This window comes from Ylistrum balloti, unplaced genomic scaffold (genome assembly GCF_031769215.1).
Source record: "Ylistrum balloti isolate Yb309-2 unplaced genomic scaffold, AGI_CSIRO_Ybal_v1 Utg369912, whole genome shotgun sequence".
NCBI classification, from domain to species: Eukaryota; Metazoa; Mollusca; class Bivalvia; order Pectinida; family Pectinidae; genus Ylistrum; species Ylistrum balloti.
This window is the reverse complement of record NW_026782034.1, coordinates 661,874-680,211: the sequence shown is the minus strand read 5'-3', so window position 1 is coordinate 680,211 and position 18,338 is coordinate 661,874. Positions and strand designations below refer to the sequence as shown.

The 18,338-nt window shown below is 34.2% G+C and overlaps 1 protein-coding gene across 2 annotated transcripts in view; it reads left to right on the top strand.

Moving 5' to 3' along the window:
• The window catches only part of LOC132546744 (nucleolar complex protein 2 homolog), a 66,303-nt gene that overhangs the window by 5,423 nt on the left and 42,542 nt on the right, over positions 1-18,338 (top strand). Inside the window, exons 2-13 of one of the 2 annotated variants that reach the window (XM_060210463.1) lie at positions 1,772-1,882; positions 2,439-2,635; positions 3,530-3,693; positions 4,414-4,563; positions 4,878-4,944; positions 5,065-5,109; positions 5,976-6,148; positions 6,978-7,088; positions 8,298-8,411; positions 8,646-8,834; positions 12,469-12,608; positions 12,800-12,911. In XM_060210463.1, the coding sequence (XP_060066446.1) occupies positions 1,772-1,882; positions 2,439-2,635; positions 3,530-3,693; positions 4,414-4,563; positions 4,878-4,944; positions 5,065-5,109; positions 5,976-6,148; positions 6,978-7,088; positions 8,298-8,411; positions 8,646-8,834; positions 12,469-12,608; positions 12,800-12,911 (1,573 nt within the window). Of the gene's footprint in view, positions 1-1,771; positions 1,883-2,438; positions 2,636-3,529; positions 3,694-4,413; positions 4,564-4,877; positions 4,990-5,064; positions 5,110-5,975; positions 6,149-6,977; positions 7,089-8,297; positions 8,412-8,645; positions 8,835-12,468; positions 12,609-12,799; positions 12,912-18,338 lie in introns of both variants that reach the window. The other variant, XM_060210462.1, reaches the window with a different exon arrangement.

Sequence of the window (18,338 nt, the reverse complement as noted above, 5' to 3'; positions counted from 1 at the left end):
CAATTTTGTGTATGCAATCTTGTACTAGGATATTGACATGACAAGATTACATTGCTGATCAAAGCATGGAAAGAATACTGTATCTAAAAACTGAATAAAACAAGATATAAGCATCTGTATCATGTTTTTATTATTATTATTATTATTTTTCCATAATGTCTGTCCACATGGAATTTGTAAGCACTCTTGTGCATTCTTATACCACCAAAAGGGTGGGTAAACTGGAATCAGGTTGTCTATCAGTCCATCCATCTGTTTGTCTGTCTGAAGACACATCTTGTCTGGACAACTCCAATGAAACTTTTCAGTAATATTCAGGACAATGTGTAGATGTGCATGCACCATTTTCCCTCAAAATATTGATTGCCATGGCAACTGGTCAATATAGACGGGTTTTGCTCGTCGGTCAACTTCTAAACCTGTGGACCAATTTCAACAAAACTTTGCAGGAATGTTGGGGAACGTGCACATGCCGCTGTGTTTCAGAGGATGTTTCTGTGCAAAAGGTCACCATGGAGAGATAACTAAGGCTGTGGGTGTTGGGGGTATTAGTTATCATTTGGATTACAGTTTCAGTTATCCCTGGGCAATGTGGAGAGGATATAGTAATGATTTTGAGGATTGAATGTAGAGGTCACAGTACTTGCATAAGTACTATATGATTACCTTGTAAACGCATTGAGACTAAGACAGTATACCTTAATCAAATTTGGAACATGTATCCCTTATGAGAAGTCGGTTTCTTTAGAAATTCAGGGTCAGATGTCAAAGATCAAGGTCACAGTCAAAAAACGGATAGATGCATGGGGGTGTTCTTTGCATTACCCTCATTTTTCTATCAAATTTCACAACCTAAAAGATATTCACATCTTGCAAATTTCAAGGTTCAAGGTCACTGTTAGGATGTTAAAAAATGATAATACAAGAGGAATAAAATATCATGCGACAAGTATTAGAGAACAAAGAATATATAACATGTCAACAGAATTGTAGAACCAGCAAAACAAGTGTAAAATTGAAACAAAGACAATATCTACTCGAAGATTCCCTGAAAAAGTACAAGGAGAATAAGACCAGGTGTTCCAAAAGAATAGGCATCTTTTATTTTAAGTTATGGTGACATACCATGTTTGTTTTAGAAAATTGGCACTCTTATGCAGTCATTTACAGACAATCTGGAAAATGAAGCTGCCCAATATTTGTATGTAGCATGTTATTTGCATGATGGTCTAACTAATGGTCTTACACCAATGAGATACGCAGTCTTTAAAGTGATAATATGGTGTCCAAGATCAACATTTCCTATAATGTATCCAAAGAAATGGACAACTTCCCTATCATTGCATCTTGGAACCTACTTGGGACATGTATTACATAAGTAATACTACTCTGCTTGTTATTTCTGATATCTGCTGGTCATTTTTTATGGGCTGCAATGATTTACTGCTTGCATATAGTTGGTTTCAGTATATAGCAAGCTAATAACTAAGAATTTATTTTTTTAATGGTCTTAGCATACCAGTACTTTCAGTACTTTGATTGAGTAATTTCATGCCATTAAGTAAGTATTTGTATTTTTAACTTATAAATTTTCATACTGATAAAGGAAGACAGGACTTCTATAAGCTTTGCCTGCTGTTCAATCCTCTTGTTGTATGACAATAAAATTTCATGACGTTGAAAATGATCTATTTATTTCTATTTTTATTCCTTAGAGAGTAATACTTTATATTTCAATCAATCAAATTGTATATTCATTTTTACATTTCAGAAAATTGAAAGATATGAGCGTTGATGAGTTCATGAAAAGTGCAATTGATTCAGACAGTAGTGATGGTAGCTCCGAACCAGAAATCTCCAAAAAGAAAAAAACAGCGAAGAGGTTGGTGTAGTGTGAAAAGATGTCACTCTATAGCAAAATCATATATTAGATATATTTGCAAAAAATAAATAAAGAGAGGGAGAGGAGGGTGGGGGGTGGGGGAGTCATTTTTAGAATTATACCTCTGAAACCTAAACAACTTTGCTGACATATAGTTAGGAGGAATAATTTATTTGATTTATATTAAAGTTATGATATTTTAAACTATTTGGCAACGAGTTCAAATTAAATCTTATTTTGACTATGGCAAGTTCAGGAGAGTTTCTTGCCTCAGATAATAAATAATAAACAGATTGAGTTATTCCCCCTGAGTAACTTAATGTAGAGATTTATATAATTTTTTATTTATAAGCTGAATGTTAAATCTTTCAGAAGAAATACTGTATAAAGCCTAAGGCCATGAATAATGAGTGTAAACATTTTTGAAATTATTTATACTTTTACTACAAAATGTGTGAGGTAAAATAGCTATACTTACACATTGCTACATACAAGTATTTGAACGCTTATTCAGTATCACTTATTACTGGGACCGAAAATAAACATATATTTTCAGTAAAAAACCTGACAAGAAAGCTGCATCTAAACACAAGAAATCTTTAGAAAATCTTGAAAAGCTGGACCCAGAGTTTTACAAGTTTTTAGAGAATGAAGATAAATCACTCCTAGATTTTGGTGATGATGATGAAGAGGATGATGAAAATGAAGAGGAGGAGAGTGATGAAGATGAGGACAGTGACGAGGCAGATAAAAGTAACATTCATAAAACAAAAATCATATATATTCAGCAATAAGTTAATACCTGGTAATACCCCCTCTGATACAGTTTATAGCTGGACCTTACAATTATAAACCAGTGCTGTTTCTTTGTCCTGTTATAAGTGCCCTCCCTCTTTATTTTGAGTAAGCAATCACCTGCTGGCTCCCTTGGCCTGTTCTTGGATAAACATCTTGTTTAGAGTAATTACTCAATCTAATATTTTGCATGGGATATAAGGTTATATAAGTCACCTAAAAGTGTGCATAATTTCAGTCATTTTTTGCCCAGTTTCTCCAGTTTTCCTTTCATAGCAAAAAATTTGTTATAGAATAAATTAACTTTATGATAAAGTACCTGAATAGATGAATGTCCACAATTTGATGTACTATTTCAGCCTTCTGTTTGTGCTAGAGTATTTCTGAGAGATAAGTTACTTAATTTATACAGCACAGAGGGAAAATGAAGAAGTAAAGGCGGGCTTATTACCTGACAATATAATTCTATCTACATTTCCATTTGTCTTACGTAACTTCAGGTGAAGATCTGAGGTGGGTGGTTCAATGCTCCTTACCCATGGTGTTTTATGTCTCTCGGGAAGCTGAGAAACGGACTAGTCTGTGCTGGTGTAGTTGTGTCCTTGGTCAAGGTGCTTTATTTCAGATGTACTTGATAGCATGTAACAGGCCTCCTGTATGTTGTTAATTGAGGTAGTTACTAGTTACTACAAGGGAAGTCTACCTCAGAACAACTCAGTTCATTTAAGGTCCGATAAAGACAAGAAACCAACCAACCCTTTTGTAAATGAGCTTATAATATAAACTGATTTGGATTTCATGATGGATTTCAAAGTATGGCAATCAATTCATGTTTGACTTCGCACATTTTAGGTTCATTCAAAGAAGATGTTAAAGAAAAGGCATCCGGAAAAAAATCAAAATTCAAGCTTGATTTAGAAGACCTTGATGATTACAGTACAGATGAGGATGAGGAGGATTCGAGTGATGAAGATTCAGGGAAGGGACGTTTTCATAAACTTCCCAAAAAACTGGAGGTACATAATTTGCAAACGTTTCTTCAAGTATTTTTCATTTTGTCAAAGAAAATGTAGAATTGAATTCAGTAAATTCAAAATGTAACTTAATCTTAACAACATCATAATTCCATCTAGATTTCATTACACAGGTATTGTAGAACCATTTATCACAGAATTGATTTGTGCTGGCTAGTAGTATCCCCATGTTATCAATATTATACTGCAAAGATAGTGTTTTGCTTTTTATCCCCAGGGAAACATGTTTGCAGGGTATATTAATTTGGGCTCATTGTATCTGTACATCTGAGGGCCTTTCAGGGCTTTAACTCAACTCAACAAAGCTTTCTGTATATACTAGGTCTGTGCCGTAGGTGTGCCTTTTGATATTGATGACATTTCAGTTTTTATATTTTTTCGGTTACTATGGAAACATATTCAAAAACCGCAAAATTAATATAACTTTCCTTTTGCAGGCAACAACTTCGAAACTATTCAACTCAATTCCACTGAACTTACACTATACTGTAAAAACCCTTGTAATGTGCAGGTTTTTTTTATGATATATTAGATTTCATGGCTTTTATACTTGTATGTTTGAATCTTTTATCAGTTAACAATGTATATTATTTAGCCAAATAAAACCTGCTTCTGTGTATTTCAGGAAATATATGAACTCATTTCAATCCCAAGAATTTCAAAAAGAATTTTGTTAAAATTGCTTCCCTTCTTGTCCTATAGGTTGCCAGTGACGACAGTGAAGAGGAAACAGATGGTGATGAAGAAGATAAAGATGAAAAGGAAAACACGAATACAGTCTTAACAAAAAAGAAACAAAAGGGAACATTGCTGACACCTAGGTTGATAAAGAACTGGTCCAAAAGTCTAGAGGTAATTGGCTAAGTTTTATGCCTGATAAAGAGATGTTGCATTTTTCTGCAGATAAAGAAATAGGGTCTAGAATTGGCAATAGAGTGTGTTTGGTTTCTCTGTGATCATTATTGGAAATGAAGAAAGTGTGGCTACCCAGAGAACAGAGAAGTAGGGCCTAATTTGGAGTATTTAGGGGAGACATTTTGGGGTTTTTTTGGAGCATGACCCCAAAACTCTTTGAGGTATCAACCAAGATGTGTTATTTTATGCATACATATCAAGTTAAAACTAGAATGATATTAACATTAATAAATACTCTTAATCTTTAACAGACAAAACCTACCATGGCAGTACTGAAAGAAGTCATTGCTGCACTCAAGGCTGCAGTTCTCCAGGCAGGTGGAGAGGGGAAGACAAACAAATATGTTGTCAAGGGTAGTGCAGGTAAGTAACAGACAGGTGGAGAGAGGAAGACAAACAAATATGTTGTCAAGGATAGTGCAGGTAAGTAACAGGCAGGTGGAGAGGGGAAGACAAACAAATATGTTGTCAAGGGCAGTGCAGGTAAGTAACAGACAGGTGGAGAGAGGAAGACAAACAAATATGTTGTCAAGGGTAGTGCAGGTAAGTAACAGGCAGAGGGGGAGAGGGAGACAGACAAATATGTCAAGGGCAGTGCAGGTAAGTAACAGGCAGGTGGAGAGGGGAAGTCAAACAAATATGTTGTCAAGGGTAGTGCAGGTAAGTAACAGGCAGAGGGGGAGAAGGAGACAGACAAATATGTCAAGGGCAGTGCAGGTAAGTAACAGGCAGGTGGAGAGGGGAAGACAAACAAATATGTTGTCAAGGGTAGTGCAGGTAAGTAACAGGCAGGTGGAGAGAGGAAGACAAACAAATGTGTTTTCAAGGGTAGTGCAGGTAAGTAACAGGCAGGTGGAGAGAGGAAGACAAACAAATATGTTGTCAAGGGTAGTGCAGGTAAGTAACAGGCAGGTGGAGAGAGGAAGACAAACAAATGTGTTGTCAAGGGTAGTGCAGGTAAGTAACAAGGCAGGTGGAGAGAGGAAGACAAACAAATATGTTGTCAAGGGTAGTGCAGGTAAGTAACAGGCAGAGGGGGAGAGGGAGACAGACAAATATGGCAAGGGCAGTGCAGGTAAGTAACAGGCAGGTGGAGAGAAATAATTACATTAATAAAGAACATATATAAGTTATTTATATTTCAGTACTCTGTATTAAGTTCCCATGTTTATCTACCTAGATATATGTAGCCATGGAGATTACCTAGATATATGTAACCATGGAGATTTCCTTGTGTTACTGGTTTTCGTTAACAATCTGACCTATCTCAGTATTAATACAGAACAGTCTGACAAGTATTTCTTGTCTGTCTTGAAATGCTAGTAAAATTTGAACTTTATGCTTTTCAGTATTCAATGCAATTGTGCGGATGTGTCTGACCCAGGTGGCGCCAGCACTGCATCAGGTGATAGGCCTGCCTCCTATAACTGACCTACAGAAACCCATCGTACCTGCCAGTAACAACAAGAAATGGGTGAAAATACGTGTAGATGTCAAAACCTATGTGACTTACCTGTTAAAGGTATTTATGTTACACTGTTTATCACTTCATCAACACATTTTGTTTATCTATATCTGTTTAATTATGATATGATGATGTAGTTGTAAGTGGTCACTTTTTATGGACCAGATAGATTATATATGGTAATCATATAAGGGAATTGTAGAGGTTGAACTGTAAAGAGTTGGAAATTCTCACAGCACAGGACAAACAGCTTTATCTATGTTAAATACAGTCAAACCTTGTTATCTCAATCTTGTAAAACTTACAGATCCTGTTTAATTGGAAGTATTACATTTGTCCTGCCCCACCTTTTACCCAAACATTCACTTCAACTCTGCTAACTCAAAGTTTTGTCGACAGTAGATACTCCTACCTTATCGCCATTGGGGTTACTTATATTGTCAATATATGTATCAGTGTTGTCTATCTAGTTCAAATATCATTTCCATCTATCAGAATTTTTTTATGATAGTTTTGTTTTCTTGTCTCCATTATAGTTTTTTGAAAAGAATGAAATGTTAATTCTCAACAGCAATTTTTTTCCCCTTGAAAATGGAAATATTTATCATTCATATTTATTGTCTTGGAGTCAGAAATAGTACAGAACTCTTTTTATGTTTTCTATCTTATGTCACAACACCCAGAGTCTGCTTAAAATGGGGAAAAAATATTGTAAAGCTTTTTCTGTTTTGATAAGTATTAGATGGGCATTCTTAATTTTGTGTTCAGCTCGGGAAAATAACACACATTTTAGAACTTATGTAAATGATATATTTTGGATTGTAAAATAATATGGTAAAAAACACTGTTTGGTATGTTGACAATTTTTGACAAATTTTGTTTTTAGCTGGTGAGTGAGTTGTCAGAGCCTACAATGGTTAATGTGATACTAAAGCACATTCACAAACTAGTCGCCTTCTATTCCTGTTTTCCAAAAATAGCCAAGGTCATGCTCAAGGTAAGATATTAAGTCTTGTCTGTTAATACACCATTATATAATTAATTTGAAATGTTACAATAATGCTACACATTTGTGGAAAAGTATGCCAGAATTTAAAACTTCTGAGTTTCTTATCCATTCAACTTTGAGATTTGAACATAATGAAATCATCAATTTTCATGGGATATAGTCAACCTGCTTTCTTTTGTGGCTTCTAACTTTCATGATTTTAGTAATATCACAAACAGTCTGTTTGAGACACAGGTCAGTAATTACCTGTTCTTAGATCAGAAACCTTATTAACAACAAATATTGGTAAAATACCCAGAACAATGAACCAGTCTTAATTGAAATTAAATTTAGTTACATGTCTCATGTTTTTATTTTTATAAAACTTTCAATCAATCACAGTTATTTAAAAGCTTGCATGGCATTGTGTAAAGGTTAGCCATTCAAACATGATACAAATCTCCGTTGGGATGTTTCAAATGGAACAATCAGTGGAATAGATTGTCCTTGACACTGAATTTAACCATAGATTTACACAATGCCTTACATCACTATGTACTATATACATAAATTTAGTACTTTTTAGTTGAAAAAATGGCAAAGTTTATTACATGCAAAAGAAAGTTGGTTAAAGTATTGGATTTTGTTGATTTCATGAGTACTCTTAACCTGCTATTTCATGTATCAAGAAGTGATACTTTAGTCTAACTGGATTCATTGAATACTGTTTACTCATTTATAATAGGATGTGACAACGTGAAATTTATTTCTGTTGTAGCCCAGTGAAGTATATATAACATTATGATAATATTTCATTATAAGTGTGACACAGAGGCTATTATTTACTGTATTGTCTCTGCTAGGTTTCAAATACAGGATCCCTGGCTCACTAGGCGTACTTTCAGCCGATCAAGCTGTAGAGATGTTATTTGTAGCCAAGCAGTAAACTTGGGCTAGTATTTATCAAGGTTACATACTCCCCCCTTACAGGAAAGAATTATTCCTATGTCCTTTTAGGTAGAAATTATCTTTTTATTTCAATGTCAACTCCAGGGTTTGAACCCAGGACCTCGGGTTCACCAGTTTAATGCCTAACCAATCAAGCGAAAGAGAAGATTTCTAATATGAAGTGTATACTAGTGTCATATCTGTCCAGCATAATAATAATCATATTCATTTATTTACAAATTGTTTGGATGATTTTACCTTGTATTTCAGCAAATGATCTCGTTGTGGAGCACTGGGGAGGATACAACACGTGTCATGGCATTCTTCTGTATAAACAGACTTGTACGCATCATGCAGACCACACTTCTTGATGCCTGTATCAAGGTAATCTCTCAAATGTTTCTTTATACCTTCTGACTGCTTTTAGATAAATTTATTATCATTATTGATACTTAAAAACATAATACATAACATTCCTGTAAATTCCAAAAGAAAATAAAATATGGATGACTATATAATACACTGACGTTTTCTTTGTTAAGTGTCCCCACCAACACCCTTTCTTTATCATACAAAGATAAGTAAACCTGTTTCTGAATTGTGTATTTTCTCTTCCAGCAAATGTACATCGCGTATGTGAAGAACTGTAAATTCACCTCCCCTTCCACACTGCCAATGATCAATTTTATGCAGCGCTCCATGGTGGAGATTTTTGCCATAGACATTGTACATGCCTACCAGTACACTTTTGTTTACATCAGACAGTTGGCTATTCATCTAAGGAATGCAATAACAACGAAAAAACAGGTACATTTAAGTGATAGTCCTCATCTTCTTGATTATATCTGTTTAGATTTTCTTCACAAGATTTAATCAGCCTTATGTATGTACAATGGATGGGTTTTCTCTGTCTTGCTTTTCTATATTTGAGGGTATAGCTTCCATTACCTATCAGGGGTCCATGGTGACCTAACAGGTGATGACCAGTTGTAAAAGTTTGTTACTGCTATTTCTGGAAAAGTACTGGATGGATCTTTCTCATATTTCATATGCAGGTTCCCCTTGGTCCCTAGTTGTGCATTGTACCTTTTTTGGATTGATTCGAATTCAAGATGGCCAACAGGTGGCCATCTTGGATTTTAGAAGTAAAAGTTTGTTACCGCTATTTCTGAGAAAGTACTGAATGGATCTTTCTCAAATTTCATATGCAGTTTCCCCTTAGTCCCTAGTTGTGCATTGTACCTTTTTTGGAATTTCAAGATGGCCGACAGGTGGCATCTTGGATTTTGGAAGTAAAAGTTTGTTACCTTGGAAAGTTCTGGATGGATCTTTCTCAAATTTCATATGCAGTTTCCGCTTGGTCCCTAGTTGTGCATTGTACCTTTTTTGGACTGATTCGAATTCAAGATGGCCGACAGGTGGCCATCATTTTGGCAGCCATCTTGGAACTTTGACTGACAGGCAGCCATCTTGGATTTTGAGAGTAAAATCTTGTTACTGCTGTATCTGAGGAAGTACTGGATGGATTCTTCTGATATTTCATAGATATTGGTTTCCCTTGGTCCCTAGTTGTGCATTGTACCTTTTTTGGTCTGATTTGAAATCAAGGTGGCCCACAGGCAGCCATCTTGGATGTCGACAGTAAAACAGCACAAGCATATTGTCCATTATCCACCTGTAACTGACTGCTATCTAATAATGCTTTGGGATCTTTTTCAAATGATATTTGCTAATAGGTGCTTAATAAGAATATCTTGTGCCATCATTGAGTACATTCAATGAAGACCAGTTCATGAACATTTACAACACCTGTAACAAACAAACAAAAAAAATAAACAAATCTTCAAGAACTGAAAACAGATCCTCAAATGGTGGGTGCCAAGATCCCTCTGGGATCTCTTGTTTATTTTTAAGTAGCAAAATTTAAGAAGAAAAACCATTGTATTTTCAGTTTAATAGCTTTGAATTTGTGCGATATATAGTGATTCAGTCAGATGACAAGTGCTAATGATGATACGGTGCTCAATCAGTCACCGGTGTTTAATATCAATGTATACAATGTTCCATACACTGTTCAGTATATCATCAATGTATAACATTAATACAATGTTCATTATATTGTCAGTGTATAACAATGTATACACTGTTCCATACACTGTTCAGTATATCATCAATGTATAACATTAATACAATGTTCATTATATTGTCAGTGTTTAACAATGTATACAATGTTCCATACACTGTTCAGTATATCATCAATGTATAACATTAATACAATGTTCATTATATTGTCAATGTTTAACAATGTATACAATGTTCCATACACTGTACAGTATATCATCAATGTATAACATTAATACAATGTTCATTATATTGTCAATGTTTAACAATGTATACAATGTTCCATACACTGTTTAGTATATCATCAATGTATAACATTAATACAATGTTCATTATATTGTCAGTGTATAACAATGTATACACTGTTCTATACACTGTACAGTATATCATCAATGTATAACATTAATACAATGTTCATTATATTGTCAGTGTATAACAATGTATACACTGTTCTATACACTGTACAGTATATCATCAATGTATAACATTAATACAATGTTCATTATATTGTCAATGTTTAACAATGTATACAATGTTCCATACACTGTTCAGTATATCATCAATGTATAACATTAATACAATGTTCATTATATTGTCAGTGTATAACAATGTATACACTGTTCTATACACTGTACAGTATATCATCAATGTATAACATTAATACAATGTTCATTATATTGTCAGTGTATAACAATGTATACGTTGTTCTTTACTGTTTCAGTCATCATTGAATATCTTCGATGTATCAAACTAGAAATATAATCACTAAGTTCTGAGTAATTTCAAAAGGTCAAGATCAGATTTATTAGCCCACCATCTATTCAAATAGATGGTGGGTTATTCAAATCGCCCTGCGTCCTTGGTCCGTCCGTCCATAAACAATTCTTGTTACCGCTATTTCTGGAAAAGTATTGGATGGATCTTTCTCAAATTTCATATGCAGGTTCCCCTTGGACCCTAGTTGTGCATTGTACCTTTTTTGAACTGATTCGCATTCAAGATGGCCGACAGGCAGCCATCTTGTATTTTGGAAGTAAAAGTTTGTTACCGCTATTTCTTGGAAAGTACTGGATGGATCTTTCTCAAATTTCATATACAGCTTCCCCTTAGTCCCTAGTTGTGCATTGTACCTTTTTTGGACTGATTCCAATTCAAGATGGCCGACAGGTGGCCATCTTGGATTTTGGATGTAATAGTTTGTTACTGCTATTTCTTGGAAAGTTCTGGATGGATCTTTCTCAAATTTCATATGCAGTTTCTGCTTGGTCCCTAGTTGTGCATTGTACCTTTTTTGGCCGACAGGTGGCCATCTTGGATTTTGGAAGTAAAAGTTTGTTACCGCTATTTCTTGGAAAGTACTGGATGGATCTTTCTCAAACTTCATATGCAGATTCCCTTTATTCCCTAGTTGTGCATTGTACCTTTTTTGGACTGATTCGAATTCAAGATGGCCGACAGGTGGCCATCTTGGATTTTGGATGTAAAAGTTTGTTACCGCTATTTCTGGAAAAGTACTGGATGGATCTTTCTCAAATTTCATATGCAGGTTCCCCTTGGTCCCTAGTTGTGCAATGTACCTTTTTTGGACTGATTCGAATTCAAGATGGCAGAGAGGTGGCCATCTTGGATTTTGAATGTAAAAGTTTGTTACTGCTTTTTCTTGGAAAGTACTGGATGGATCTTTCTCAAATTTCATATGCAGGTTTCCTTTGGTTCCAAGTTGTGCATTGTACCTTTTTGGACTGATCCGAAATCAAGATGGCTGACAGGCAGCCATCTTGGATTTTGAGAGTAAAATCTTGTTACTGCTATATCTGAGGATGTACTGGATGGATCCTCCTGATATTTCATAGATATTGGTTTCCCTTGGTCCCTAGTTGTGCATTGTACCTTTTTTGGACTGATTTGAAATCAAGGTGGCCCACAGGCAGCCACCTTGGATGTCGACAATAATACAGCACAAGCATATTGTCCATTATCCACCTGTAACTGACTGCTATCTAATAATACTTTGGGATCTTTTTCAAATGATATTTGCTAATAGGTGCTTAATAAAAATATCTTGTGCCATCATTGAGTACATTCAATGAAGACCAGTTCATGAACATTTACAACACCTTTAACACACAAAAAAAAATAAACAAATCTTCAAGAACTGAAAACGGATCCTCAAATGGTGGGCGCCAAGATCCCTCTGGGATCTCTTGTTCAATACATTTGAACATTGCAATCCATCATGGAAAATCAGAAAATTTGACAGGTGTACTTGTGATATGTTATACCATCAATTTTTTGTTCCTATATCCGTTGTCTGTTGTAGGAGAGCTGTCAGGCAGTTTACAACTGGCAGTTTGTGCATAGTCTGGGACTATGGGTGCGACTTTTAAGTGCGACACACCCAAACCCTGTCCTGGAGCCCCTCATATATCCCCTTACACAGACCATCATAGGCACCATTAAGTAAGTAGCTGTTAGTTTTTACTACTCTAAGAATATATATCTTACCTTCTACAAAAAAAAGGCTTTCAACTTGAATACTCATAAGGAGGGATTCAATATTCAAATTACGGAAATATTTAAGTTAATGTTGATTTTATTACATGTACCATTATATGTAACACCTCGTATAATATATAATGTTTGTATTTCAGACTCCTTCCAAACTCTCGGTTTTATCCGTTGCGATTTCATTGTGTACGACTGATGACGACTCTTTCCCAAGCTACCATGACTTTTATCCCGGTGCTGCCATTCCTGTTGGAGGTAAGTTGGCCAATTCATATTATCTTAGGTAATTAATCTAGAGTTAAGGTCTTGTTTGTTATACCTGTTATTTATTTGGGTGTATAGTGTTGGGCATGTCTGGTGTTTCTACCTGAATTTTACAATGGTCTTTGCTTGTATGAATTGGGGAAAAAATCGTACTGTTCAGAATTGGAAGGCGTTCTTGATTTTTTCATCATTTTGGGAAATAGAAAAACTTTTGTATGAGGAAAGTGCCCGCTTTCACCTGCAAAACAAGCTCTGACTGATGCCATTAATACATCAGACAATATCCTGGAGAAAGTAAGATAAAACATCAGCTTTAGAGACTACCATTACCTTACCATGGGAGGGAGTTGCATTTAAAATTTGCTGAAGAATTCCAGAACAGAACAGGACCACGCTGAGATACAGAAAGTGCCGTGACAACTACTGTAAATAATGTCCTAATAAATTCATCAAAAGTTACAATATACTCACAGAATTAACCACCACCATGTGGTTTTATACACTCTGTAGTATTGAGGTGGAGATAGGACAGACAGGTGCTGAAAGTTTTAGAAAGTAGGGAGAAAAATATAAAACAATTGGATGGTTTGATTGATACAAAATGTTCTGAGCTTCAAGTTCAAAACATAATGCAGGTTTAAATGCAGAAAAGAGCATTAGCAAAATAACAGGGAGAGGCTGGTATTACATTTAACAACAGCAGCCATTGGATATTAATGTCATTGCTGAAATAATGAAATGAAAGGGTAAACAACATTGTTTTGTTTGGAATCAAAGATCTCAATAATGAAAATGGTTTTGATAGGAAGAAAACTGACAAAATTAAATTCAAAAGAATGCTGAACACATACAATAGGGAATACCAGTAAAGGGTGAAAAAATCATCAGATTTTGGAAATATGAGAGGACAAATCAGAAAGCTGGACCATTACTATAGTGTCATCAACATCTTCTGTGGACAAGAAGGATTTCTTCACTAATATAAAGAATCCGAAAAAAGGATGAGAATAAACTAATGTTCAGTTAAACAGCAATTTTATCAAGAAGGATTGCAGTAAGAAAATTAGGAAGAAATGAGGTAAACCAAACAGAGGGCATCGGAGGGGAAAATTTGTGTGTCACATACAGAAACAGCATTCAGCTGGTAATAAAGAAAAACAAGAACCACTTGTAAAAAATAATTAAAGAGAAAAAACCAAGTTTAAACAGGTTAAAACTATCACTGCATACCCATGTGTGTACCATTGTATCCTGCTGTACACATCCTATTGAAAACCAATGTCAGGTCTTCAGAACATCTCAACAGACTCAGATTTTCCATGGTCAATAGTATCATAAAATCAAATTCTATGTCTCATCCTAAAAGGAAAAGTTTAGAGAATTAAAGAACACAAATGCATAGAAGTATTCATGTGGACACACATTTCCTACGGAGTCCATAGTCTTGTCCAGAATGACTAACATCTTTTATTTTGAAAATGAAAGTTTGTTACCACTATTTGTTAACAAGTACTGGATTTTTGTATGTTGTTTCCCATTGGTTTCTATTTATGCCCTTTTGATTTTGAGGATAACAAAGGATAACAAAACATAGCTGAAAGGTGGCCATCTTGGATTTTGACAATGAAAGTTTATTATCATTATTCATATATAAGAGGCAATTGCTTATTTCATAAAATTAAGTGCAAAAATAGAGGAAAGAATTGAAAAGAAGGGAAAAGATCTTTTAAAGAACAAATAAAGACATGCCAACAGTAGGTGCCAAGACCCTGCTGGGACATCTTGCATACAGATTTATTGTGTATAGTTACTTTGTATTTAAATACATTGTATACAGCTGCGTTATGTATAGATATATTGTATACAGATATATACAGATACATTTTATATAGGTACATTTATACAGATACTTTGTATACAGAAACATTTATATAGACACATTGTATAGAGAAACATGATATTTTGAATAAAGAAACATTTTACAAATACAGACATGGTACTGTAATGGATTGTAATATGAAAACATTGTAAACAGTTAATAATATTTTATTAATACATTATATGAAAACATTTTCGTTTCTGATAAACTAATATTATTTTGTTATTCAAGCTTGATCATGTTAAAGTCACAGTAAATTTAAGTTTTAGAAAGTATAAGAGTTGTTTCCCATTGAACAGGACTACAACGACTCAGTTTTGCCGATATTTATTTACAGTTATAATAGTTTCCTGCTGTTACTTTTATGTGTGCAGAAGGAATAAGTGGGGATTGATTAAAAAACAACAAAATGAGACTGGAGAAATAATGACTTCCATCATCAGTGTGTAACATGTTTTAACATCAATAGACTGTATATTGTGTTATATTTAGACATTGGTTAGCTTTATTTACAGAAAATCAATTTGATTCCTTTGATGTCATATGAAGGCATATTAGAGTCTTTATTTAGAAGTTAAACAGTATGAAAAACATCCCATTATTGATCTGTTGAGTTGTAATGACAGCCTTTTAAATTCTGTTTTAAGTTTCCAGGAGATGGAATTGCGTATTATAAAATAAAAAACAGAAAAGTCGTAAGAGCAGATCTATATCATTACACTTACTACAGAAAGAAAAATGCTGTGTAGAACTTTACTCCACACTTATCTGGTACATGTCACTTGTTGATACATGTTTTTGTCAAGGAAGAATTAAATCAATATTTTTTTTTATTTGGAAAGACAGCTCACACGTCATGGCAACATTCTGTCATCATCATCTTTTCCACTAGGATCATGTAATTAATTAATACCTCTATATACAGCATTACAATGTTCCAATGGGGTAAAATCATCTATGTTGTTGTTCTTTATACAGTATTACAATGTTCCAATGGGGTAAAATCATCTATGTTGTTGTTCTTTATACAGTATTACAATGTTCCAATGGGGTAAAATCATCTATGTTGTTCTTTATACAGTATTACAATGTTCCAATGGGGTAAAATCATCTATGTTGTTCTTTATACAGCATTACAATGTTCCAATGGGGTAAAATCATCTATGTTGTTGTTCTTTATACAGTATTACAATGTTCCACTGGGGTAAAATCATCGTTGTTGTTGTTCTTTATACAGTATTACAATGTTCCACTGGGGTAAAATCATCGTTGTTGTTGATTTTATGTGCCAGTAATACTAGGGCTATTTTACAATTTGACTTCTTTTCAAAATTGTTGTTTAGAGTAAAAATAAATTTTTAAAATTCCCTGGTGTGATGTAGATAGAAAGATCTCAACCCTCGGAATAAGATTTTTAAAGTTTAGCACACAACAAAGTTTCATTCTATAAGTGACATATACATGTATAATTAATATATATTGTTACTGCCATCATGGTGTATAATTTTGATAACAGTGATAACAAGCCATGTTACAGAATTCAAAATGCTTATAAATGCTGTTTTATTATCCTACAATAAGACCACCCTCAAATTTGAGTACCAGATGTTTGTTTTATGATAAGCCATAATGACCCTTTAGGGTTATTACATGTAACAGTTGGGGTGGGGGCCATTATTTTGTCACCCATTTATCCCTATTTAGGAACATGTTTCACATCTGAAATGTATGATCTCTATATAAACACGAAATAAATTATCTGACTCACATAGTTGTATTGATTAATAAGATAATTAATAAGACTTCACATCCGTGATGTTTTGAAATGGATTAGATTGTAATGATAAAACTCTAAATCCAGTCTTCTGTCAGAGTTAAATAATGAGAAATAAAAGAACGATGATAAAGTTTCATGTATATATAAGTATTAATATGAACTTATGTGCTTGTAAAGGCAATCCCATGTTGCTTGAGGAATTTTTGTGTTAAAGGTTAAAATAGAACAGGATTTGTTGAGGAATTGTGAACAGATGGAGTGTAGTAACACGTGTGTTATACGTCCACCCACTTCCTCCCCCACACAACACTACCATCAGAAGTCTGCTCCAAACGTCATCTATTGATCATAAACACCATTACATCTGACAGGGGAAAGATTATCCAATTATGTTGCTTTACAGGGAAACTGTTATTTCATGGTGTTGTCGCCAAGCTGTTTCATCGGTGTTTAGACCAATCACCTTCCTGTTCAGGAACTGTGTTACAGATATTTGATGTATGGATTTAAATTATTAATAAAATAATGGAAAATAAAAGCACTATGTGCAAAATCCCATTTTAGTATTTGAAAAATGATACACACACAAAAACCTAACACATGATAATTTTTCATCAAGCCATCTGCATTATTTTTTTTTTTTTTGACCTCTGAAAATACACTTGGAAGAAATTCTGCGATAGAGATCAGAATATTTAGTTAATGTAGTTATCATAACATGATAGGGATGATGGTATATTTATTCAGGGAAAGCTGCCGTAAATTATAATCTATTGAAGCTGTACAGCATTGTATTACATCATAATAAATGTCTTTGGAAACCATTTAAGTCTTTTGTACACCACAAATAGATGCTGAGTAGAATTTATGAGAAGATGTAATGTACTTCAGATACAATAATGTTGATCGCTATTTATACAGCTGTTTCATTTTTTACCATATGTTTTGTTTACTCCACACTTCACCATTATTTATCATATGTTTACTCCTAACATCACCATTATTTACCATAATGTTTACTCCACACATCACCATTATTTACCATATGTTATGTTAACTCCACACATCACCATTATTTACCATATGTTATGTTTACTCCCCACATCACCATTATTTACCATAATGTTTACTCCTCACATCACCATTATTTACCATAATGTTTACTCCACACATCACCATTATTTACCATATGTTATGTTTACTCCTCACATCACCATTATTTACCATACGTTATGTTTACTCCACACATCACCATTATTTACCATAATGTTTACTCCACACATCACCATTATTTACCATATGTTATGTTTACTCCTCACATCACCATTATTTACCATAATGTTTACTCCACACATCACCATTATTTACCATATGTTATGTGTACTCCTCACATCACCATTATTTACCATAATGTTTACTCCTCACATCACCATTATTTACAATATGTTATGTATACTCCACACATCACCATTATTTACAATATGTTATGTTAACTCCTCACATCACCATTATTTACCATATGTTATGTATACTCCACACATCACCATTATTTACCATAATGTTTACTCCACACATCACCATTATTTACCATAATGTTTACTCCACACATCACCATTATTTACCATAATGTTTACTCCACACATCACCAGTATTTACCATAATGTTTACTCCACACATCACCATTATTTACCATAATGTTTACTCCACACATCACCAGTATTTACCATAATGTTTACTCCACACATCACCATTATTTACCATA